This window comes from Canis lupus (genome assembly GCF_048164855.1).
Source record: "Canis lupus baileyi chromosome 16 unlocalized genomic scaffold, mCanLup2.hap1 SUPER_16_unloc_1, whole genome shotgun sequence".
NCBI classification, from domain to species: domain Eukaryota; kingdom Metazoa; phylum Chordata; class Mammalia; order Carnivora; family Canidae; genus Canis; species Canis lupus.
Genome location: NW_027326424.1, coordinates 1,637,264 through 1,663,856, shown reverse-complemented (window position 1 = coordinate 1,663,856; position 26,593 = coordinate 1,637,264). Strand labels below are relative to the sequence as shown.

At 39.1% G+C, this 26,593-nt stretch overlaps 1 protein-coding gene across 8 annotated transcripts in view; it reads left to right on the top strand.

The window, feature by feature from the left end:
• Window positions 1-26,593, top strand: part of LOC140629521 (intermembrane lipid transfer protein VPS13D-like) — a 245,136-nt gene that overhangs the window by 36,061 nt on the left and 182,482 nt on the right. For all 8 annotated transcript variants that reach the window (XR_012027379.1, XM_072819044.1, XM_072819043.1 and 5 more), the window contains 7 exons: window positions 1,070-2,101; window positions 5,363-5,453; window positions 6,990-7,116; window positions 9,247-9,427; window positions 19,624-19,806; window positions 23,807-24,029; window positions 26,157-26,367. Coding sequence is in view for 7 of the 8 variants with exons in the window: in XM_072819044.1 (XP_072675145.1) it covers window positions 1,070-2,101; window positions 5,363-5,453; window positions 6,990-7,116; window positions 9,247-9,427; window positions 19,624-19,806; window positions 23,807-24,029; window positions 26,157-26,367 (2,048 nt within the window). In the remaining variant the exon portion in view is untranslated. The remainder of the gene's footprint in view (window positions 1-1,069; window positions 2,102-5,362; window positions 5,454-6,989; window positions 7,117-9,246; window positions 9,428-19,623; window positions 19,807-23,806; window positions 24,030-26,156; window positions 26,368-26,593) is intronic.

Sequence of the window (26,593 nt, the reverse complement as noted above, 5' to 3'; positions counted from 1 at the left end):
GGCTAGAACACTTCAGCAGTGGGGTTGGTTCCTCCTATTGCATTATGTCAAGAGGCATGTAATGCTTGGTTGTCTCTGGGTTAGTGATGCTGAGATTGATGATTTTGTGCAGGTCTGGAGATCTGGATCCGTCCACTGTAACATTCCCCTCCAGTCCTTCATAGAAGGGCTTATTCCATGGGTGGCCTCTGATGGTACACGTTAGTTCAGTAGGGGCTTAGAACAGGCACTTTCCAATTCTGCCGTTTCTATGTTTGTTTGGAATTTCTCTGTTAAAAAATTGCCTATAAGTATATAAAAAAACTTGTGTGAAAATGTTTTTTTACTAAGTTACAATCAAACACAAACTATAAAAAAAAACAAAATATAAGGGGAGAGGAAACATAAGTGATCATGGCTTTTTATTATGATTACGAAGCACTTTTTTTTTTTTTTTTTTTAAAGATTTTATTTATTTATTCCTTGAGAGACACACACAGAGAGAGGCAGAGACACAGGCAGAGGAAGAAGCAGGCTCCACACAGGGAGTCTGACATGGGACTCGATCCCGGGTCTCCAGGATCCCACCCCAGGCTGAAGGCAGCACTAAACCGCTGAGCCACCGGGGCTGCCCACAAAGCACTTTGTTTAGCTGAACTAAACAAAGGTTGTTAGGCTAATTGGTGGTGATTAGCGAGTTTTAGAACCGCGAGTCTTATTTTTCTGTTCTGTGGTATCACCACATTAGACTTTTGGCAGTGTCCTTGTCAATTTTTGCAGTTGTTTTTGTGGGTTAGAAAGAGTGATTTTACAGATTCAGGCCTACAGTCAACAGTACTTATTGAACATTGATTGTGTTAAGATTATTTTGTGAGGTGCTGGGGGAGGCAGGAGGAGGGCCTTATCAGTAGACATGGGTCATGACAAGTTAAGGACAGAAAAGGAACAGAAGGGATAGTCCTGCAGTCAACTAATTTGTAACATCTTGGGGAAACCCGTAAACATCAACTTTGGAAATTTGTGGGCAGGTGCATTTGAGTGCAATTAATAATTGGTAGTGGGATAACTGAATTTCTCTCTTTGACTGCAGGTGGTGTTAGCAAAGCACGTGTATGAGCAGGTTTTACAAACGCTGGACAATCTTGTGTATAGTGAAGATCTGAATAAGTTTTCGGCCAGTGCAGCCTCCTCACCTTGCCCTAATTCTCCTCTGCCTTCCCTCAGTACCTGTGGAGAACCTTCTATTGAAAGGAAGGAGAATGGATTGTTCAGCCACTCCAGCCTTTCTAACTCTTCTCAAAAGTCCTTGTCTCTGAAGGAAGTCAGATCTTTTACCCAGATTCAAGCCAACTTTTGTATATCAGAGCTTCAAGTCCAGCTAAGTGGAGATCTGACTTTGGGGGCCCAGGGTCTTGTGAGCTTAAAGTTTCAGGATTTTGAGGTGGAATTCAGTAAAGACCATCCTCAGACTTTATCTATTCAGATTGCCCTGCGCTCTCTGCTGATGGAAGACTTACTGGAGAAAAATCCAGATTCTAAATATAAAAACCTGATGGTGTCTCGGGGAGCCCCTAAGCCATCTAGTTTAGCGCAAAAAGAATATCTTTCTCAGTCTTGTCCTTCAGTATCCAATGTGGAGTATCCTGACATGCCTCGGTCTCTCCCTTCCCACATGGAAGAGGCTCCTAATGTCTTCCAGCTGTATCAAAGACCCACCTCAGCATCCCGGAAGAAGCAAAAGGAAGTCCAAGACAAGGACTGTCCCTTGACCCCACCTCCTTCACCAACAGTAGATGAGCCCAAGATACTTGCTGGAAAGAGTAAATTTGATGATTCCTTGGTACATATCAATATATTCTTGGTGGATAAGAAACATCCAGAATTCACTTCCAGTTATAATCGAGTTAACCGGAACATTGATGTTGATTTTAACTGCCTGGATGTGCTGATCACACTACAAACCTGGGTCGTGATACTAGATTTTTTTGGAATTGGTTCCACTGCCGACAACCATGCAATGAAGGTGCTGCCTGAGGACATTCTACAAAATGTGAAGTCAGAATCAAATGCTCTCTCAGAGTCTGAACTTCAGGATCCAGTTAACACTAAGCTGGATCTCAAGGTATCATTTCCCTTGTTCATTCACCCTAAGAAATAGATCTTACTGACAGGGGAGCTATATATAGTCTTCTGGATGTCTGTTAATATTTTAGGTAAGGTTTTAGCATAAATCCCATCTGGAGGCAAGAAAAATAAATGGTTTAGGTAACCGTCCACGTTTCCTTTTGGTCCTGCAGTTTGGTGGAATGCCTTATTTTCTTGAAGCCTCAGTTTGCTGGTCTTCTGTCATCCAGTTAATTAAGATAACTAAATGGGGGTAATGTATGTAAAGTACCTAGCTGAGTATCTGGGATGTAGTAGCTATTCTAGAATGTGGCTTTGATCCTCTCCCTGCTCACTTAGAACATTGTTGGCTTTCACTGAGGCAACAGGACAGCCATTGAGAATGAAGTCTCAGGTCAGACTGCCTGGGTTTGAATCCTGGCACTTTTGCTGTAACCTGTAGCTGTGTGGCCTTGGGCACAATTTTTAACTTCTTTCTCTCTCAATTTTCTCATCGATGAAATGGAGGTGTTGAGTGGTGCCTCCATCATTGGAATGTTGCAAAGATTAGGTAAGATAATTATACGAGGGGAGCCTTTTGCGCAGTGCTTGGTAGGAAGTGAGCATTCAGCGATTGATAGCTTTTATAGTTTTGCTATTATGTGGATTACCAGACTTACAATTGTCCTTGATACTCTTATTGTAAATGTTTAAAAACACTTAAAAAAGATAGAATTTGATTTTAAGGTTATATTCTGTTCTGTATGCTTAGCACAGTAAGATGTGTAAGCAGCAGCTCAACTCACTGTTTGGGGGCATGTCATCGGAACTAGCACCCTCCAGAGCCCGGGACTCCCTGCAGTGGCTGATGACATCTGTGCCTGGAGAGCGAAGTTTTTTATCTACTTGTCTTAGCAAATGCGGACTTGCACTTGCTGCTGGGGAACAGTCAGGGAGGAGAGTCATGTTTAATCCAGTTGCTGTCTTCTTTCCTTAGCTGGCAAGAGGCTGCATTCCTCTAGAAATGGAAGAGCTTTCGGGGCAGAGTTGGGCATGCATCAGTGTCATCTCTCCCATCTCTGTTTGTGGATGAGTGCCTCTGCGGCACTCTGAGACCTCTGGAACCTTGTTTAGCCAGATGAATGGCAACTGGAGAGGCTTCAGTCATTGTTTTGGACCTCATTTTTTATGTAGCCGTGACTTTCATCCTGGGGTACCAGTCATGAATGGCCTCAGGAACCCTTTGGTGTTGGGTGTGGAAGAGCTCCAGAGGCCTTTGCACAGATAGACATAGCTGGCTTCACACAAGAACACCACCAGATAATGCCCTTCAGCAATGGGCTATTTTAGAATAAGAATTTTTGAAAACATTTTTATTGTGAAAAATTTCAAACATAACACAAATAGTTTAATGAACTTCCATTTACTCTGTTCCTTTAAGATTCATCACATTTACTTTATTCCTTTTTTCTTTTTGCTGAAGAAAGCAGAATTCCAGATACATGATTTTACCTCTTGATGCTTCAGTATTCATTTCTAAAAAATGTGAACATGTTCTTACATACCCACATCTAACTAAATTAATGAGAATTTCTTGGTATTCTGTAACACTACTCAATCCATAATCAGATCTTTCTGATTATCTCAGAGTAGCCCTTTTACTAGTGGATTATATAGAGAGAAATGAATGGTTAAGAAACTTCATGTCTTCTCTGTGATCTCTGCAATTCATTGGAATACTTTACTTTTCTGAACTGTAGTTTCTCCGTCTACAAAAGGGGGAGAATTAAATAAAATACCATGTGACTCCTTTGGTTGGGAGTTCAAGTAAGGTTCACATGTTATGTTAGCTGTCATTAGCTGTCATATCTCCTAAATCTCTGTTAATTAAAGAAAACCAGTCTTCATTCCCCCCATGCCATTGGCTTGTGGAAACCTTGTGGACACAGGGTTAGTATCCTGCAGAGTGTCCCACATTCTGGATTTTTCTTTTGGTTTCCTTTTGGTGCCATTTGACTTCTTTGATCTTCTAATTTTAGAAATGGAAGTTAGCTCTAGAGGCTTCCTCAGATTCAGGTTCACCTTTGTGTTAAGAACACCTCGTAGGTCGCGCTGGGTGCTTCTTGTTGAGTCACGCCCGGGGAATGCAACATCTGTCCCACTTTTAGTGATGTTAGGATTCACGTTAAGAACAGGGTGTGGTTGTGACAGCTGGATTCCTCTAATCAAAGCGTTTTTAGCCTCACTGTATTTGTTATTTGGGTGATTACGTAAGTGACTAGAAGCTTTCTGTTTCCCTCTTTCATGATAATCTCGTTTCCTTGAGACTTGTGTGTCTGTTAGGAAGCTTTCTGCAGTCTCCAAGGCCACTGCACCCACAACAATCCCCTCCTTTTTTCTCTGCCTTCCTCTACAAATGTTCTTCCCTCTTCTTTTCTTCTTCTTCTTTTCTTTCTGCCTTCTTCCGTCTTTTTTCCTCCTTATTGTGGATTCATCAAACTTTTACTGAGCACCTGCTTAGTGGCAGGCACTGAAAATACAGGGGTGAGTCTGGTACTTGGAAGCAGTGAATGTGAATTGAGGTCCCATCTTTTCGACTTTCACCTTCCTTCTCTCCAACTGCTCTCTTATCCCCACTGATGACGCTAAGGTACCTGTCTCAACACGTCCTATATATAGAAGTCCTTTGATATTTGAAATGACAATGTTACAATACAGGATTTGTTACAAGGATTGTGGTTCCTAAGACAGAATTTTGGTGTTCCTATTTCTGTGTATCCCTTGAAAAGAAAATCTTTGATGGTAGTTCCTAGGTGAAGTCCCAGTTGATCACCAGAGACTTCTATTAAATATTTGTCTAGTCAGTAAACAGAATTCTAAGTCCTATTTATCATTTTGCTTGGATGGATTTCTTAAGGTAAGATGTAAAGAATCTCTATGAGTAATTACAGAATAATGCAATATTAAAAACATGCAAAAGTGAGAAAAATTGTTTTATAATATAACATGTTTCACTAACGAAGTGTAGATGAGGTGAGCACAGAGACGACACCAGAGGCCCATGGTTTTAGGCTGTTCAGTTGAGCCTCTTTCTCATCAGCTTTCTCTTCGGATTATATGTGACTGAAAAAGAAAGCAAAAATGAAATTGGCATCCACAAAAGTGTTTACTTCAAATTCGCTGAGCCTTTCTGTATCTTCCTCAATTTGTTTCTGTTTGCCTGACATGTATCTTTTCTCTCCCAATAAGATCTGTCTTGCTTTATTTCCCATGTTCTTAGGTTCATTCACTCTCTCTTGTGCTGAATAAGACCACCAGTGAGCTTGCTAAAGCGAGTGTGTCCAAATTAGTGGCACACCTGGAAATGATTGGTAAGTGGAGAGAAATCAAACTTGCAAAATCTGGTAAAAACTTGAGCCTCCTGCTCGACAAATCTAATTGTCCTCACGTGCAAAGTAAGGTGGGGGATCAGTGGCTTAGACCAAAAAGTTCTTGGTCTAGCTATGATTGCTGATAGTGGTTCCCAGATACTGCCTTATGGATAAGAATCATGTGGACAGCTTGTTAAAAATAGAAGTGTTTGCCCACTTCCTGCCCCATCCCCAAAATGTGGTTCGTTTGGTTGGGATGGGGCGGTGGCATCTATCTTGTGTTTTTAACACACTCTGTCTAGGGTGACTATATATAATTTTTTGTCCAAATTGTGACATTTTGAGAGTGAAAGGGGACATAATTAATAATTACACCTGGGAAACCAGGGTATATATTTAATCTATTGCCATAAATAGAGCCGCCAGTAGGCGGTGTGATTTTAGGTAGGAGGACGTGGCACAGCTGGCATTCTAATAGGACTCTGCAGGTTGAAATTGTTAAACACAAGTGATCAGACACATCAAGTTCTAAATAGTAGAGGTTTATAAAGTGTGAATAAAACACTGTTCCTTCCTTAAGGAACAGATAGTGAAATATGGAAGATCACAGAGCTCAAATGTTGACTTTGTGGTATAAACAAGAATGTCTTTTGAGAAGGGAATGACCCGGAATTGAGATTTCATGCCTGGTGTAGATTAAATTAATTTATAAAAGCTCAGAAGAGATAGGCCTTTAAAATTGGGATAAGTTAGTTAGAGATATAAGGGTCATATATATAACATCTTAAGTTCATTGAGAGCTGAACTAGCATGGCAAATATAAACACCTAAGTCATTGCTTTGTAGAGCTAATTATGATGATAGAACTTGTTTTATGGAAGCAGCAGTTCACAGTATCACTTTTTAATATCCACACCATGTAAAGAATGATTCATCATAAGTTCACATCCTAGGTGCGCATGTCTTAACATCCTTCTTTGTTCTTTTCCACCTTCAAGGGGTTTCATTCTTGTAATAAATACCAGAGTAGTTTTAGATCTGTCTCCAGTGTCTGTCTCATTAATTGCACTTTTTATTAAATCACACTAACACCCACTTAATGTTGCCTGAATACCTGACATATCTCTGACACTTCCTCCCTGATTCTTTTATTCATAGTACAATTAATAGACCTTTTGCTATTTCACTAATTCTAATTAGTGGTCTTAATCTCAGAAAGGATCTCATTTTGTCTGTATTTAGAAATGTTTTATCCTTTGTGTATGCATTCAGTTTAATTTCTTCCCCTTTATAAAGGTTAAAGTATGATAAGCCGTTTGTTTCAACTCCCTTTGGACTTCTGCGTTGAGACCATTTGAAATAATGTGGAAAATGTTTTTGATGGATGTATTGGAAAATGAAAATTTGCTTTTGACATTTAATTTGGATAAATAGTGAAAAGTCTGAGACGTGTGTATCAGTTCTTGTGCCAGACATATTTAAGGTGTAGTATGAAAAAAGATACATAAGGATGTGTTCTAATTTTAACAACTCTAGATGGAGACCTGGCCTTACAGGGAAGCATTGGGAGCCTGTCCTTGAGTGACCTTACAGCCCATGGAGAATTCTACAGAGAGCGGTTCACTACAAGTGGGGAAGAAGCACTCATCTTCCAGACTTTTAAGTAAAAATACCAATTTTTCTCATTTGACATTTTGTCATATTTGTTTGCTGTTTCAAATTCTTGTTGGCTAAACAATAAAAGTTTAAAAAGATTTTTACCTTTGGGGTACCTGGGTGGCTCAGTGGTTGAGCATCTGCCTTTATTCTCATGAATAAATAAATAAAATATAATGAATAATAAATATTGAGGGTACGAATTTAGATCAGTTTTCATTTAGTTCTCAATGTTCTGGAATGACTTCAGCCTGAAAAAGTTGTTGATGATATGGATGTCATATTATGCATTTTTTTCTATATAAAGACAATCTATATTGAATCTTTTCAGTTTTAGAATTTAGAAGGCATTTTTAGGCCTTTTAGTTTTTAAAGAATGGTTTCTTCAGAAGGCTAAAAGTGGGTTTTCAACATCTTAGGCAGCTGTTAGAAAATATAGATATCCAGCTCTGCCCCCAGATTTTCTGCTCTAAGGAAGTGCTCAGTCTTTCTTCTTTTTTTTTTAAAGATTTGCTAAAGTGATTCTCATGTTTAACTAGAGCTGAGAAAAACTGTCCCCAAAGATATCTGAGAACTTTTTCTTTCATTTTTAGGGGGAGTATATCATAATCTACTGAGAATGTAGATTGATGTGTTTATATTACTATCTACCACAGTGGTGTAATTTTATGATAAATGAGATAATTTTTTTAAAAAGATTTTTATTTATTTATTCATGACAGACACACAGAGAGAGGCAGAGACACAGGCAGGGGGAGAAGCAGGCTCCATGCAGGGAGCTGGACGTGGGACTCAATCCTGGGTCTCCAGGATCACACCCTGTGCTGAAGGAGGTGCCAAACCGCTGGACCATCAGGGCTGCCCAAATGAGATAATTTTTTAAAGATTTTTATTTATTTGAGAGGGAGAGAGAGCAGGAGAGCACAAGCATTGGAGAAGGAGAAGCAGGCTGCCCATCCAGCAGGGAGCCCGAGTGGGGCTTCATCCTAGGAACCTGGGATCATGACCTGAGCCAACAATAGCTACTTAACTGAGCCACTCAGGTGCCCTGATAAATGAGATAATTATTATTTTTTTAAAATTTTTAAAATTTTTATTTATTTTTGATAGTCACACACAGAGAGAGAGAGAGGCAGAGACACAGGCAGAGGGAGAAGCAGGCTCCATGTACCGGGAGCCCGACGTGGGATTCGATCCCGGGTCTCCAGGATTGTGCCCTGGGCCAAAGGCAGGCGCTAAACCGCTGCGCCACCCAGGGATCCCAAATGAGATAATTAATATAAAAGTCCTAACTATCTACCTGGCACACAATAGGTGCTTAAGCAACTCTGAGTTTCTTTCCCCTGTGACTGTGTCCCATATAATTTACTATTATGATACCATGTCCTTTAAAATGAAAACCCATCATAAAAGTTTTCTAATTTTTACTTGGAATGTAGATGCTAAACCTCTTTGGCCTACATTGCCCTGAAGTAAAAAGAAGACTTCTTTCTACCTCCAGGAGACAGTTTTCCCTAGAAACATTGATTCTGTTGCCTAATGTTCTTTACCCATTGGTTCATGGACTTATTTTTGTCCTCTTTTGAGTCCCATGTTGTTACAGTCTTTGAGTGATTCTTCACTTTTCCGTAAAGGCGGGGAAAGAGGCATGAGCCACAGGTGGCTTCTGTGTGAGTTCTGGAATCGAGAGGGAGTCTAGGGGCGCCTGGGTGGCTCACTTGATTAAGCATCTGTCTTGGGCTTTAGTTCATGATCTCAGGGTCCTGAGATTGAGCCCCAGGCTCCCTGCTCAGCCGGGAGTCTGCTGCTTCTCCCTCTCTGTCCATATCCCCTTCATTCATGCTCTCTCTCACTCTCTCTCAAATAAATAAAATCTTAAAAAAAAGAGGGGGGGGGAATCTAGCACCAGGACTGCCCGTCTGTTCATAGCCATAGCCATCACACCAGACTTTATTTAACATGGTTGCCACAGCTTAGAGAAGGAGTTAAGTATTGGAGTTCACTTTGTCCAACCTGAGTGTGGATTTGCATTTCAAAAGCTAAAGCTGTTTTCTAGGGAAACCCCTAAATGAGCCCGTTTTCTTCCAATGCTGACTGGTATCTGGCTCCCAAATCACACTTCTGCGCTTATTCCCAGATACGGCCGGCCTGACCCTCTGCTCCGGAGAGAACACGATGTCCGAGTGAGCCTCCAGATGGCGTCCGTGCAGTATGTCCACACACAGCGCTTTCAGGCAGAGGTGGTGGCCTTCATTCAGCATTTCACTCAGCTGCAAGATGTCTTAGGGCGCCAGCGAGCTGCTATCGAGGGGCAGACGGTAGGAAGGCTCATTACCCTGGGTTGCTTTTCTGATTTTATCCATAGAACTTTTAAGCCTCTAGAGAAAAGTCTGGAAAATTTCACTGCAAAAGGGAAAGGTCTTTAGGTATTTACCTGCTTGCTAGTGTGGTCCATGTAGCCAACTACCTGCAGGAGTCCTACCGTAATTGGAGAGCTTACATCCCTTCTTCATTGTGTCGTGTTTTAATGGCCTTTAAGGTTTAGCTTTAGCTTCCTCTAAAGAAGATAGATGAAGTTGGTGGCTAACACTTTTGGTCCCTTTTGGTATTTTAGTGGAGATACTTCTCTTCAAAAATGTTTCCTTTTTTTTTTTTTTTTTTTCAAAAATGTTTCCAAAGAACATACCGATTATATAAAGAGAGTTTTTTCCAAATAGATTCACAGTTCCTAACTTCTTCATTCGTGGGTCTCTTAGTGTTTTGGAAATATTTCCATGGCACGTCCTTAGCCAAAAGACACACCTCAAGGTCTTTCCATTTAAAAAATAGTTCAGTCTAAACAACTTGGGCAGTACATGTGTCCTAACGACTCAGTAGCTCTTTAAAAAAAAATGACACAGAAGTGAAAGACTTGAATTTTTATTTCATTTGTAAATAAATTACTTGCTAATAGGGACGTAAGTGCCCCTTGGCACTGTACAGCTTCTCAGACTTGGGACCAGGCTGGACACGGCAGCCCTCATTTCCTGTCCCACATTCATTGTCTCATGGCACTGGCTTTTTCAGCAACTGCTGGAGACCTGGCTTCACGAAGATGTAACATGAAAGGAATGTAGCGTGATCTAACATTGAACGTGAACTATCTCAGTCTAGAATATGCATTGTCCGACAGATGATATGTTTGCCCCCCAAACTTAAAATGTCCTGACAGCACACATGTGAGTGTGTGGCGGTGTCTTCTGGTATCTTCACAGAGTTTGGGAACCATAGAAAACGTTTACGGCGTAGTCCTTTGTAAAACTTATTTTTAAGCTTCATTAGGTAAAAGATTATAATTAAATCGATAACAGTCTTTAGTGACAACATTTAAAGTCTTTAATTTAAATTTTTGAATATGTTCCATATTGATTTAGTACAGAATCAAAGTAAAAGGACATTTGATGAAAAGTTTCCTTCTCAATTACTTTTCCTTAACCAGCCAGTTTCTCTCTATGGAGGTAATCATGTTACTAGTTTCCTGTGTATCTTTGAGAGAATATATTTTTTTAAAAATATAAAAGCACAGGGGCACTTGGGTGGCTTAGTTGGTTAGGCCTCCGACTTTTGATCTCAGCTCAGGTCTTGATCTCAGGGCTGTAGGTTCAAGCCCTCATTGGGCTCCACATTGGGCGTGGAGCCTACTTAGTTGAGAAAAGATATACATATATATGTATAAATATGTACTTATTTATAAAAGCAGAGTCAAATTATAAGGAATGTGGGAAAAGAGGATCTTACTGTGTCCTAGTATCCCAGGTATGTTTTAATTTGTTTTCATTGTTTTTTAAATTTCTCCCAATGCATGTTTCCATGGTTGTAATCATAGAGTATATGACCTTTTATTTTCTCTCCAGAAACTTTTAAAATAAACTTATTTGACACGTATAAAAGAGTACCTACAGCATGTCATTTTCAAAGTATGATAATAAAATGAACATATGTGAACCTACAACCAAAATAAAAATTAAAACATCGCTAAGGCTGCTGCATGTGTTCGTACCCCATCCCATCTCATTCCTGTCAACTCCTTTGGTAACTGCTCTCCAGATTTTTGGGTCTTGTGGTCCCTTAAAAAAAAAGTTCCCATATAATATTTTTTGCTTCATTTGTTCTGATCTTTATAAAAATGGTATTAAGCCGTGTTTAATGTTCTTTTACTTGCTTCCCCCCCCCTCCCATTTTCATTTAGGTTGCTACACGTGATTGCCTTTCATTTAATTTCACTGTTGTAGTTTATTGCGTGTAACAATAAAATAGATAAAATAGATTTATCCATTTTCCTGTTGAACATTTGGTTGTTTAGAGTGTTTTGCTGTTGTGTACTATGTCTCCTGGTGCACATGTGTTAAGAGTCTCTCTGAGCAGGATTTCTGGGCCGTGGGGTATATGCACGTTTATCTTTAAAAGACCGCGCCAGGGATCCCTGGGTGGCGCAGCGGTTTGGCGCCTGCCTTTGGCCCAGGGCGCGATCCTGGAGACCCGGGATCGAATCCCACGTCGGGCTCCCGGTGCATGGAGCCTGCTTCTCCCTCTGCCTGTGTCTCTGCCTCTCTCTCTCTCTCTCTGTGACTATCATAAAAAAAAAAAATAGAAGACCGCGCCAGATTGTTCTCTGAAACCATTATGCACTCCCACTGGCAATGTAGAAGAATTCCTTTTAATTCATATCCTTTTATGAATTAATATTCTTTAGTTATATCTTTATTTTGGGCCAACAGTGGTGTAATGGCATTATTACATTTATGTTCTACCTATGCTTTTTTGTGTTATTTTTACTTATTTTAAAAAGAATTAAAAAAAATTTAATTCCACCTACCTATGCTTTTTAAAAGAAACATAAATTGAAAAAAATTAAAAAAAAGAAACATAAATTGAGGAATAGCATACAGTACATACAGTAATGTACTGTAAAGTGTGTTAATTTTATGCATTCAATTTTGAAAGCCAGCATGTTAACCTTTTTTCATAACCTGTTTTCATTTTGCTTTGCATTTTTCATAGCAATCCTATTTTATAGCTGTATAATCCATCAAGTCAGTTTACTTAACCATTTCCTTGTTTTTTAACATTTAAATTGCTTCCAGTTTTTCATTTTTGTGAGTAATACTTCTATGAATAGCATTGTATGCCTAGGTTTTTTTTTTTTTTCTTCCATTTTTTGAATTATTTTTATAGTATTGAATCTTGTAAATGATATTGTTTGGTCAAAGTGATGAACATTTTTGTGACTCTCAGTTCAATACTTCTTTTTTTTTTTTTTGTTTTTTTTTGTTTTTTTCAGTTCAATACTTCTAATAAATGTTGTCTATTAGGATTAAGTACCCTTAAAATGATTATTTTCACCTATGCAGTTTAAGCAGCAGTTTTACTGTGAGGAATCCCTAGCAGTAGGAAATGAGACAATGTGCGTTACTGTGTAACTGGGCTTAACTTCCTGGGTTAAGTAGAAATTAAACAGGATAGTCTTTGAAGTTTTTGTTATATCGAGTTAAGTAAGACAAGTAGATGGTAAAGGAATGATTTTCTGTTTTGAACAGTGCTAAGTGTGTGAGCTCTAAAGAAAAGCTGATTTTCTCAAGGATCTTTAATCCTAGTTGTTTAAAATACTTAGGTGTAAGATTTTGCATTACTTAGATTTATGGAGAGTGCTACAGACCTATTTTGCTGATAAAATTGAGGCTATTTTGAAACTTAAAATTGCTTTCTCCTACTATTGTACAGGTGACAGGTAGTATCCTCTACCTGTGACTTGTAGCTGGATTTTTATTCCTGTATTTTCTAGTGTCTGTAAATAATGATCCAGTAGGACTTGACATTTCTTTTTAATCTTGATATTTGAAATTATAAGAGCATCATGTTCCTCGATTGGGCCAAATATTTTTTACCCCAGAAGTGTGATATGGTTTTCCTGTGTCTTCTGCTTTACCTGTTTTTCTTTTATTTGTTAAACTTTTATTCACTGAGCAACTGGGAGTACAGATTTTTGGTGGAGCTAAGATGTATTGCAGTTTTGAAATCTTAGTACAAGAATCTGGAGTCTGGGTGTTGCCAGTATAAGCTGTGTCACCAGCAGCAAGTTATTTTTCTTGCTCAATTCTCTCTCAATTATTGGAGGAAAATGGAGATACAAAAAATAAATATGCTGTACATTCGCTTAACAATATATTAACGATGCTTTGTAGTTTTCAGAGTGCTTTCACATATACGATCTCATTTGATCCTTATGACAACCTTGTTTGTTCATTTCTGTGAATTATTTAGTGAATGTTCATTGACAAATGTTGTGTCATACAGTCTGCCAGGTGCTAGGAACATAATGGAAAGCAAGAAAGACAGGGTCATTGCCCTAATGGAGCTCATGTTTTAGTGAGATGATATAACCCAGGAAAAAATATAATTAGTTATGATTGTAGTCAGTGAGGGAGTGGTGGGCAGGTGTGTTATTGCCATTTTATCAGGGAGGAAACAGTAATTCTTTACTCTGCTTGTCTGGGACTCTAGCTAACTCACAGAGTTAGCTTTGTGCTTTTCCCTTAATGGGGGAACGTGTAACATGTAACTGTTAAGGCTGTTAGAGAAGTAAGAGCCATGTGGTATTAGTGTATTAGTTTTGAGTCTGCCCCTTCATGCACTGAACTTCATAAAATAGAGTCATATGCTACTAGATGATTTCTTCTACGTGCTCCAAGGGTATGGTGCCATTTCGTCCTTACGACAGCTCTTGAAGGTAGGGCCTATGATTCCTCCCGTTTTAGAGATAAGGAAAGTAAGACTCAGAGATCTAACAAGTTACCCAGGCTCACCAGGCTACTGAGTGGCCAGAGTGGGGATTCCCACTCAGGGAGCCAGGCTTCAGAGTTCCCATTCTGAATTCTTACACTAACCTGACGAAATGGTCACAGTCTTTTATTTCTGGAGGTGAGGTTGTGAAGATATCAGATTCCTTCTATTTGTTTGTCTTTCCCTTCTAAGTTTGCTACAGTGAATATGAGTTAATTTTTAATTCTAAAATTTACTCAACAAAGCAAACAGGAAGCAGTCATGGGCTGATAGACAATACCAACAATTCAAGTACAGTTAGAAAGTGAAAAAGGTAGCTAGTTACTGTGTTGCAAATTCTCCTGACTTATGTACTTAACACCAGAAGAAAGAAAAGCTTTTTTTATGTAATAAAGGCTATATTTTTTCTGTTTAGAAAGTAATAAATGTGTTTTAGAGGTTATTTCAAAAAAGTTAATAAAACTATGAAGAAGTAGAAAATTAAAATTGATTCTGTTTTGTAATCTGTATTTTTCACTGATCAATAGATGAGAAACATTTCATTATATTAGTGTATTGTACTTTTGGTCCTCTTTATTATGGTATAATTTATAGTAAAATTAAGCAATTTTAAGAGTACAGTTCAGTGAGTTTTAGCAATTGTATAGTCTTGTAAGCATAGTCACATCCAGATTTTTAGAACATTTCTGTTATCTACAAAGTTTCCTTGTTTCCCCAGGCAGTCTCCTAATCCTTGTGTCCTGGCAGCCATTGGTTTGCTTTCCATCAGAATAGTTTTGCCTGCCTTTCTTTCTTTCTTTCTTTCTTTCTTCCCTTTCTTTTTTTATTTTTTATTTTTTTTATTTTATTTTACTTATTAATGATAGGTACACAGTGAGAGAGAGAGAGAGAGGCAGAGACACAGGCAGAGGGAGAAGCAGGCTCCATGCACTGGGAACCCGATGTGGGATTTGATCCCGGGTCTCCAGGATCGCGCCCTGGGCCAAACAAAGGCAGGTGCTAAACTGCTGCGCCACCCAGGGATCCCTTCCCTTCCCTTCCCTTCCCTTCCCTTCCCTTCCCTTCCCTTCCCTTCCCTCCCCTCCCCTCCCCTCCCCTCCCCTCCCCTCCCCTCCCCTCCCCTCCCCTCCCCTCCTCTGTAAGTGAAATCGTACAGCGTAGCTCTGTCTGGCTTTTTTCACTTAGCGTAATGCTCTTGAGATCCATCCGTGGATGCATACTGCAATAGCAATGTGATTTCTTTTTATTGCCAAGTAGTATTCATTCATTGAATGTAATACAGTTTGTTATCCATTCACCCACTTTATATCCATTTAGGTAGTTTCAAGTTTTTGGCTATTATGAATAACACTACTGTGAACATTTGCATTGAAATCTTTGTGTGGATGTACGTTTTCATTTCTCTTAAATAAATACCTAAGAGAGGAATTGCTGCATTACATGGTAACTGTGTGGTTAACATTATAAGGAACTGTCTTCAGAATTCTTTTGGCTAAGAGGTCCCTGGCTGGCTCACTTGGTATGACATATGACTCTTGATCTCCACATTTTGAGTTCGAGCCCCACATTTGGGCATGGAGCCTCCTTAAAAAAAAAAAAAAAAATCATTAAAAAAAAGTTTAAAAAATAATTATTTTTGCTTTTCTAGATTCTTTGCTCTTTCATGGATTTTAGAATCAGCTTGTCAGTGTCTACAGTAAAGTCTGTTGAAATTTAGATTGGGATTGTGTTGAATCTGTAGGTCAGCTTTTAGAGAAATGACATCTTCATACTATCCGTTTGTCTTTTTTTTTTTTTTTAAAGATTTAATTTATTTACCCACGAGAGACACACACAGAGAGAGAGAGGCAGAGACACAGACAGAGGAGAAGTAGGCCCCATGCAGGGAGCCCGATGCGGGACTCGATCCCGGGACTCCAGGAAGGCAGGCGCCAAACTGCTGAGCCATCCAGGGATCCCCTCCGTTTGTCTTTTGAGTATGGCATATTTCTCCATTTATTTAGGTCCTTAGTTTCCCTCAGCAGTGTTTGTAGCTTTGAGTTTACTGGTCTTATGTATCTTTTATTAAATTGATCCCTAGATCTTTTATATTTTTGATACTGTTATAAGTGATATTTCAAGTTTCAATTTCCAGTTTTCTGTAGACTGTATATAGAAATGCAGTTGATTTTTATACACTGACCTTGCACCCTGCAACTTTGCTAGATATACTTACCACTTCCAGCTGCTTTTTGGAGGTTCTTTAGGATTTTTTTACATAAATGATAATGTTGTCTGTGAACTTTACTTTTTCCTTTTCAATCTGTATGCCTTTCGTCTCTTTTTCTTCCTTCACTACACTTCCAGTACAATGTTAAATAGAAGGAGTGACAGCAGACATCCTCGCCTGTTTCCAATCGTAGGGGAAAAGAATTCAGTTATTTTAGGGTTGGCAAACTATGGCCCATGAGAATATACATATATATATATATATACACTCATAAAGTTTTATTGGAATACAGCCATGTTTACTTACCTATGTACTATCTGTGGATATTTACACAGTTTTCTTGATTTGTTACAGATTTTTGTATCTGTGTTCCTGAGGAATATTAGTTTGTAGTGTTCGGGAATAGAAAATAATGCCTTTTCTGGTTTTGGTAACCAGGCAGTGCTATCCTTGTGGAATGAACTGGAAGTGTGCCCTTTTCTATTTTGAGAAAATTTCTGTAGAATTGATACTATTTCTTTGTGTATTGTGGATACAAGCCCTTTGATATATGTGTTGTGAATATTTTCTCCCAGTCTTTGGCTTTCCCCCCACTTTCCTAACACTATTCTTTGAAAAGCAGAAGTTTTTCATTTTGATGAAGTCCAATTTTTTTCTCTCACAATGTTTGTCTCTTGTCAAAGAAATTTTTGTCTACCATAAGGTGGCGAAAATTTTCTCTTCTGTTCTCTATTAGAAGCTTTTTTGAGTTGATTATTTTTAGTTTTTTTAAAAGATTATTTATTTATTTATTTATTCATGAGAGACACACAGAGAGAGGCAGAGACACAGGCAGAGGGAGAAGCAGGCTCCTTACAGGGAGCTTGATGTGGGACTCGATCCCAGGACCCTGGGATCACTCCCTGAGCTGAAGGGCAGACGCTCAACCGCTGAGCTACCCAGGCATCCCTGAGCTAATTATTTTTAAAGATTTTTAAAGTAATCTCTGCACCCAACCTGGGGCTTGAACTCACGACCCTGAGATCAAGAATTGCATGTTTTACTGACTGAGTCATCCAGCTACCCCTTGAGTTAATTTTTGTATATTTTGTGAAGTGAGGGCTGAGTTTTTTGTTTGTTTTTTTTTTTTTTTTCCATATATATAGCTAGCCTGTTCCATTTCCCATTGTATTATCTTGGCACTTCTATTGAGAAGCAATCAACCATATAGGCATGTGTGTCTTTTTTTCACTTTCTATTCTGTTCTACTGATTTATATTTAATTATGTGTCAGTACCATCTTGTCTTAACCATTGCCGCTTCATAGTGTGTCTTGAAATCCTAGCGTAGGTCCTCCAACTTTGTTCTTTTTCAAAGTTGTTTTGGCTACTTCAGGACCTTTGTTTTTCCATACAAATTTTAGAATCAGCTTGTCTTTCTACAATAAAATCTGCTGGGATTTTTATTTTGATTACATTGAATCTATGTGTCTGGAGAATCAACATCTTAATAATAATACTGAGTCTTTGGTCCTCAGCTATGGCATATCTCTCCATTTAGTTAGGTCTTCAGTTCCTCTCAGTATTGTGTTGTAGTTTTGGTTATACTGGTCTTACACATCTTTTGTTAAATTGATCCCCTAGGTATTTGAAATTTTGATGCTATTATAAATGATACCAATTTTTAAAAATTTCATTGTCCAATTTTTTATTCAAAGTATAAGAAATATAACTTTCATATATTGACACGTTGACCTCTTATCCTTCAATCTTGCTAAACTTAGCCTAATTCCTTTTGATTCATTAGGGTTTTCTACATAGATGATTATGAATCATCTAATCATAATAAGGGATTGAATAAGGGAGTTGAATAAGGGAGTTACATGTTTTCCTCTCCAACCTATAAGTCTTTTTGCACAGACTAGGACTTCAGCATAATGTTGAATAGAAGTGGTGAGAGGGGTTGCCCTTGCTTTGTTCCTTATCTTAGGGAGAAAACATTCTATAAATATGATGCTAGCTGTAGATCGTTTGTGCATTTGTTGTTTAAGGACTCTGTCCATTCATCTAAATTGTCAGTTTGAAAATAAATAAATAAATAAATAGTCAATTGATTGGCATAAAGTTGTTCATAGGTTCCCTTATCTTTTCAATATTTGTAAATTCTGGGGGTGCCTGAGTGGCTCAGTCGGTTAAGCATCTATCTGCCTTGGGGATTGAGCCCCCATATCAGGCTCCCTGCTAACCCGGGAGTCTCTTCCTCCCTTTCCCTCTGCCTGCTCCCACTCACTCGTGCTCTCTTCCTCTCTCTCTTAAATGAATAAATAAAATCTTCAAAACAAAATTTTGTAAGTTCTTTTGTAGCAATGTCCTGCAATCCTTCCTGATAGTGACAATTTTTGTTTTCTTCGTATTTTCTTCTTCTTTTTTTTTTTTTTTTTAAAGATTTTCTTTATTCATGACAGACAGAGAGAGAGAGAGAGAGGGAGAGGCAGAGACACAAGCAGAGGGAGAAGCAGGCTCCGTGCAGGGAGCCGGACATGGGACTCGATCCTGGGTCTCCAAGATCACACCCTGGGCTGAAGGCGGCGCTAAACCGCTGGGCCACCAGGGCTGCTCTTCTTCATATTTTCTTGATTCATATAGCTGGAGGTTTGTCTGTTTTATCAGTCTTTTCAAATAATTAACTTATTGAGGCTTGTATTATGACTGAGGCATATTCTCAATGAGTATGCCATGTACACTTGGAAAGAATGTATATTCTGTAGTTCTTGGGTATTGTATTAATGTTTGATTTTTAAAAATTATCTGTTTTCTAAATAACTGATTTCTGCTTTATATTTTTTTCCCTTTTACTTACTCAGGTTCATTTTGCTTTTCCTTTTTCTAGCTTCTTACAATAGAAGCTTTTTGATCACTGATTTAATCTTTATTCATGTATATTATAAAACACTTATTTAATATAAATTCTTCATTAAGTATTGTTTTAAGTGTGTCCCACAAATTTGAATATGTTACATTTTCTTTATCAGGCCAAAATATTTTTCTTTTCTTTTTTTTTTTTTTAAGATTTATTTATTTGTTATAGACCGAGAGAGAGAGAGAGAGAGAGAGAGAGGCAGAGACACAGGGGGAGGGAGAAGCTCCATGCTGGGAGCCCGATGCGGGACTTGATCCTGGGACTCTAGGATCACGCCCTGGGCCAAAGGCAGGAGCTAAACCGCTGAGCTACCCAGGGATCCCCCCAAAATATTTTTCTATTTCTCTTGTGATTTCTTTTTTGAACCTTGGGTTATCAAGAAGTGTAGAGTCTACTTTCCAAATAATTGGGGTTTTCCATTATCTTGTTACCGATTTCTAATGTGACTCCATATTGCTCATGGACTATACTCTGATTTTAATTGTTTTGGAATTATGAATTCATGGAACTTTGGGGAACTGGAGGCTTTTTGATTATAAAATTAGGGCATTGATTGAGTCTCTGAGTCCATTCTTCTTCCTGTTTCAGGTGAGAGATCAAGCCCAGCGCTGTTCACGGGTTCTCTTGGACATTGAGGCGGGTGCTCCTGTTCTCCTTATCCCCGAAAGTTCCAGATCAAATAATCTGATTGTAGCAAACTTGGGGAAGTTGAAAGTTAAGAACAAGTTTCTCTTTGCTGGTTTTCCTGGGACATTTTCCTTACAAGATAAGGTGAGCAATCCGTATCCATTACCTTTTCAGTCCAACTAGTATTTGAGCGTCATTTGAAGATTTCGTATGTTGTCATAAGATGACTTGTAACTGCTGTTACTTTTGTGGTATATGTGACTTGAACAATTTTTTTTTGACATTTTGTTTGACATTTAAATTAACCTTTTAATAGAAATATTGAAAATTATAACCTTCACCAATTGTATGCAAGCAAACCAATGGGACCAACCTGTCTGTATGATGCTTTTCTCACAGGCTGACCTTATAAGTGATCAACTTTTTACATGACCTGCCTGTTTTCAGAGGATGGGATTTGGCCCATGGTTTATCTGAACCTGTTCAAGAATATCTTCCTAATAACACCTTATACAGTATTTGGCTTTACAATTTAAAGCTACTTTAGCACTTAACTATTTCTTAGGACAGTATTTAGAGGTAACTGGGCTGAAGATTGTTGCTTTCATTTTACATTCATGTAGTAAAACCCAGACTTGGTACCAGAGTTGGTCTAATGAGCCCCTCCCACCCATTTCCACAGTCCAGGAGACTACTGCTGCTGGAACTTGGGAGGGGGTCTTGTTCTAGGTGTGCATTTTAACGGAACCTTGCTGGTTTCCATGGCAGCTTTGTAGTATATTTGCTTATTAAGAACAAATTCATGTTAGCTTGTCAGAAAAGCACTGAAATTCCTAGCTGGTTATGCCCATCTTTAGTCTGATAGCTAATCAATAGTGAGAGAACCTTTGAAAGAGGAGGTACACAAGATTTCATTATGAGATCTTAGGACTGGCAATAATAGCGATAAATAACCAATATTCATTGGATGCTTCTCATACATAAACCAGTGATAAGCTCTTTACATATTTGTCTAGTTTTTCCTCCTTAGCAACCCTGAGGGGGTATCTAGTTTTATTAATCCCATTTTTTGAGCTAAAGATATTGAGACTTAGATAGGGTGAATCATTCCTTTTGGATAATTCAGGTAGTCACAAGTACAGCGTGGGCCTCAGACTTGGTGTGTCTGCCTTCCATATGCTCTAACTGTGATACACTTTTACCTCCCGCTATTAGGTTTAGATCTGTGTGGGGAGAATTAACTGGGGAAGGCTGTCCCTGTGATGTGCCTTACTGACCCTGGCCTGTGTAGCTGTAGCTCTTTCGAATTTTCTAAAGGGTGTGGCTGAGTTCATTAAAATAATTAGAGGGAAGAACTCCAGCTCTGCTGCCATCACTGCCCACTGCCACTCCAGCTCTGCTGCCATCACTGCCCAAGGAGGAGTGAATCTCTCCTTTGGAGCTGTCTTTTGAGCCCACAGTAAGTTCTTTAGTAGGATATCTTTGTGGTAAATCTTTGTTTTGAGGACTAAATTTTTTAGGAAGAGATCTGCTAGAACCAGGATGGGTGATCAGGTTGGAATAGCACCGTCGTTTCTCTGCCCTTCCTAAAAAAGGTGAAGGGCTGATGCTCTGTATTGGTTTTATCTATACATGGGCTCATGAGCTAACTCGGAAGTTGGCCTCTAAAGAATTGCAGAATATTTGAAGAAATTTTTGCATATGAGTTTCTGTTTTGTTAAATAAGCCAAATAACAGCACATAGTCTGTAGCATTTTAATGAAAGACTTTTCCTGTATTTGTTTTTGAGGATTTGATTTTAAGTGGCAGTGCATACAAGGATCGCTTTTTCTTCAAGGTATAATAGACTTTTTGCCTTCTGGCTATTCTCAAAAACCTTATGGGATTCAGCAGACAATTCACATTCATATGCTTTAAAAAGAAAACTTTAAAAACTAACTCTTTAAGTACCACATTATTTGGGAAAGCCTGCTTATCACTTTTTTGTCCCTTTGATGAGTCACTTCCTTCCCTTGTAGAGAAGGCTTTCTTAAGGACCAATAAAGGAATTTTTTCTTTTTTTGGCTCTAGGCAGTAATTTCTTGATGATCTGATTCCCTTAAATCCCAGGAAAACTTTATTTTGTTACATGCCAGTGATTGTTCTGGAGAATTCCATAAGGGCCGCTTGGAGTGTGTAGCTTGGTAAAGTCTTTGTAATCAGATAAACATGTCTGTGGAGCTTACCTCTCTGCAGGGGCACAGTCAGGCTTAGTTGATCTAGGCCAAGATGAAGAATCACTTTCTTCACCAAAAATCACTTTGCATTTACATTTTCCCTTTGATGTATTTGCATGTGTGAGGTTTGTTTAATATGTATTCCAGTGGTTAAAGAACAGGAAATACTCCTGAAATCAAAGCTTGCAGAGGGGTTATTTGCCTTTGAGTTCCACTATTCCAGTGTGTTTGGGATTGTTTTACACAAATCCATGTCTTAATGAGTGCAGGCTTGGATTTTTTACATATGCTTTCCTTTCATTCTTCTCAACCACAGCTTACGTTTAAACCATAATTTCTAAGTCAGCCTTTCAAAAGCTTTGAGTTAATCTCCTCAAGCCATTGATTTATTTAAACCAACTACAGAGAGGATGTAAAGATGAATCAAGTGAAAGACCAACAACTACTCTCTAGAATTTAAATAAACTAAGCAAAGGGGAAGGTTTTTAATGTCGAAGTATCTAAATAAGAGCAGTTACCTAGCAATTTGCCTTCCAAAAAAAAAAAAATGCGGAAAGTAAGAACTGTCCCCCCCCCCCCCCCCCATTACTTGTAAATCACTGTACTCCAGGTACTGGGAAGAACAGTATTACCATTTCTTTTTCAAATGCTGAGACAAATCAACATTTAGGACAGTACTAGCAGGAAACCCATTCTTCCTCTTACCCCCCAACATGCCTGTGAAAGTGGGTCAGTGGTGCAGAAGCCCTGCAAATACATAACATGGAGGCATGGGTGAAATTTATTTATTTTTTTATTTTTTTATGGGTGAAGTTTAAAAGTCAATTAATGAATCATTCTGGTGACAAAGATTTACCCCGTTAGCAATGAACTGAAGGTACTAAATATGTAAGAAAAGTGTGTAGTGGGATCCCTGGGTGGCGCAGCGGTTTGGCGCCTGCCTTTGGCCCAGGGCGCGGTCCTGGAGACCCGGGATCGAATCCCACGTCGGGCTCCCGGTGCATGGAGCCTGCTTCTCCCTCTGCCTGTGTCTCTGCCTCTCTCTCTCTCTCACTGTGTGCCTATCATAAATAAATAAAAGTTTAAAAAAAAATTAAAAAAAAAAAAAAAAAAAGAAAAGTGTGTAGTGTTTTCAATAGAACTGCAGAATTTTTTTTTTTAAGATTTTATTTATTTATTCATGAGAGACACAGAGAGAGAGAGAGGCAGAGACACAGGTGGAGGGGAAGCAGGCTCCATGCAGGGAGCCCGACGTAGGACTTGATCCCAGGACTTCAGGATCATGCCCTGGGCCCAAAGGCAGGCGCTAAACCGCTGAGCCACCCAAGGATCCCTAGAACTGCAGAATTTATGTTATTCTGTATTTGCCCTTAATTTTTATGCCCTTGAACAGAAACATAATAGGAATAGTCAGCCTCCTGTGCTTTTCCATTTTGTTTTCATTTGCAGTTACTTAAAGAGATGAGAAATGTAAACCCAGAAGAAGTGACTTCTAGGAAGTATAGACACAGTACCATGACTTGATTCTGTTGGAACCATATTGTTACAGATACATTTTCTTAGAATAATAAGCCCCTCCCTTCCAGCAAAGCAACAACCTATATCCTATGGCCCAGAGGTCTGCTTTTGCTGTGTTTGACCTAGACTAAACCACCAATAGCATCTTAAGCCAACAGATAATATATTCCTGCAAGATCGCTGTAGTTTTCAACAGGTGTTGAATTAAAAGTCACATCTCTGCAAATAATTACATGTGACAGGAAATGTCATGATTCCGTTACCCTTTTGTTTATGGAATTTGGGAGGCTTGGGAAGTACCAAGTACCATAGAGTCTTTGAAGAGTCTAAGGACTGGGTTAGGACTTGCAGGAGAGTAAAGATGCAGTCACCTCCATTCTGCCTTCTAGTTTTATTTTATTTCTTCCCAGGAATCTGTGCCTTCAGCTTCCCCAACGGGTACCCCCAAACACAGTATGAGGAAAATGACAAGCACAGAGGACCCGAAGGGAACGCGTTCTGAGGGGCTGTTCATGATGCCTCCTGTTGGAATGAGTCCAGGCAGCCTGAGGAGTGAGTTTGTGCCAAGTACCTCGACCAAGCAGCAAGGGCAGCAAGCCACGCCCTCTGCTAGCCAGGTTTCCAGTAGTCCAGGTAAAAGAGGAGAAAGGTGGGGAGTTCATGAGACTGGTGGGTGCCTCGGGGGGATGCATCAGAGCGGTAGTGAGTCTTTAGTGATAGTCTGATTTTGATATTGCTTTTAGAAAGCTTAAGAATCTTAGCATGTTGATTTTAGCAGTGGGTGACTTCTAAAGTCCAGTTAAATGAGCAAGACACAGTGTGAATAAAGGGATTTAGATGGTCTCTTAGGACTTTTTCCTTTAGGTGAAGGCCGTTGCCCCAAGATAGAGTTAATATAAGTAGAATGATTCCTGCATCCTTAGACATATCCTTGCAAGTTTCTGTCTAGACACTATCCTTTTTCTACTTAATTATTGTTCTGTATAACTCTAAAAAAAAAAAATCAAAGAACTTTTAAGAAATATTAGTGTGAATTAGGTCACAATAGAGATAGTATAAGTAACAATTTTGCAAAGACAGGAAGCATCCAGTTATTGGTGTTCTTTAAGCATTAGTCATTCCAGATAAGAACCTGATTTTAGCCTTTTGGGTTTTTAAAAATTTAATTAAGTTTAATTTTTAATTTTATTTTAATTCCAGTGTGTTAACAGTGTTATATTAGTTTCATGTGTACAATACAGTGATTCAGCACTTCATAATCACCCTGTGCTCATCAGGACAAGTGTTCTCCTTAATCCTCATCACCATTTCACCTATCCCCCTACCACCTCCCTCCTGATAACCATCAGTTTGTTCTCTGTAGTTAAAAATCTGGTTTTTGGCTTATCTCTCTCCCTCTCTCTTTTTTCCTTTGCTTGTTTGTTTTGTTTCTTAAATTCCACATATGAGTAAAATCATATGGTATTTGTTTTTCTCTGCTTGACATTTCATTTAGCATAGTAACCTCTAGCTGCATCCATGTCATTGTAGATGGCAAGATTTCATTCTTTTCTATGGCTGAATAATGTTCCATTGTATTTACAATTTTATATTAGAATATAAGCTTCATAGGGGGAAAGATATTTGTATGTTTTATTCACTGCTGTATCCTAGAATAGTGTCCTGGACTTTAGAAAAATAGCTGGCAGAGAGGAGGTGTTTTAAGAATATTTGTACAGATGAATTTTAAGTCTGAAGAACTGATATATTTAGTGTGGGCTGAATGCTGGTGTTGTAATTTGGTTATCCTGTGTATGAGCATACTGTTAGACATTGGCTCTGCCGCTCTGTGGAGGAGATGAGAGAGGCACTACGTGGGCCCCTACATTATGGCCAGAGTGAGATGTTACAGGAAGGATGGCATGGTGCAGGAGGAAAGAACAGAGAGGCCCTAGCTGAGATCAAGAGGGGAGGGCGATGCTGTAGGTAAGGCTGTTCAGATAGCAAAGGACTTGGCAGTTTTGGGGAGACAGAGGCCCGTGAGTGAGGCTTCAGGAGCAGGGTGGAGAATGGCTTGAGATAAAGTTGGAAAAGTAGGCAGTGGGCTTATGCAGGGTTTTATAGGGGTTTAGGGGGAGTTTTACAGAAACAACTTTGGATTAAGCATAATCATTAAAGCGTAGAAGGAAGAGAATGTTATGGCCTCATTTATTTTTTTAAGGATTACACAGGTATTTTGTGGGCAGTACGGTTTTGTGAGGGCCAGATGGGAATACGTAGGTATATTGGAAGGGAATTTCTGGTGGGCCAGGAGGGAATGATGGTGGTTTGGATGAGATCAGTAGTAGCGGAAATGATTACATATTTGTTCAGGAAAAGAGTTTTGTTGCTGGAAAACTTTATAAGCCTTTGGGTTACATCATCTCTACATGAGACCCCTGTAGGATATCCTTGGGAGGGATGGCTGTCAAACCATTTTGGTCATAAATCCTTTAGGTTCAGCTCATATCTGAGGACAGTAGTGAGACACTGAAGGGATGTGGCACAGTATGTGTGTGGCATAGAAGAGGAGCAGACAGGAAGTGTCTAGCACGGGAGCATCGCAGAGGGAGGCCTTGGTGCCAGAGTGGAGACTTTTGGATACTCAGATTTTTGAAGCAGGCAGTTCTGAACGTTTTCCAAAGACAGAATGAACTTTGTTTAGCTTTTTAGTTTTGTTCGGGGTCATTCCTTTTTGGGTCTTACTTTCTTCATTCTCTCTCTTTCCTTGGGTCCATGTAGAAGATCATGTCTGCCTGCTGGATTGCATTGTTGTGGATCTGCAAGACATGGATATCTTTGCTGCAGAGAGACGTCCACGAGAGTATTCTAAGGCCTCTGATGACAGCAGTGGAGATCTGATATTCCCTTCCTATTTCGTGCGTCAGACGGGAGGGAGTCTTCTAACTGAGCCTTGTCGGCTGAAATTGCAGGTGGAAAGGAATTTGGACAAGTGAGTGGTTTATGTCTGGATAGGTGTCTATCTTAGGTAGAATCTTAATAACTTGGAAATCAGTGCTGTGAAGGTAAGTCTGGAAGAGAATGGGTGTTCTGTTATTTTTTCTAGGTAGCAATGTTTATTGAGTCCCAACTGTGTGCTAGACATGAAGGCTACTATGATGGGAAGAAAACCTTATGTCTTTTTGGAGCTTACATTTTGATAATACAGGGATATAAGA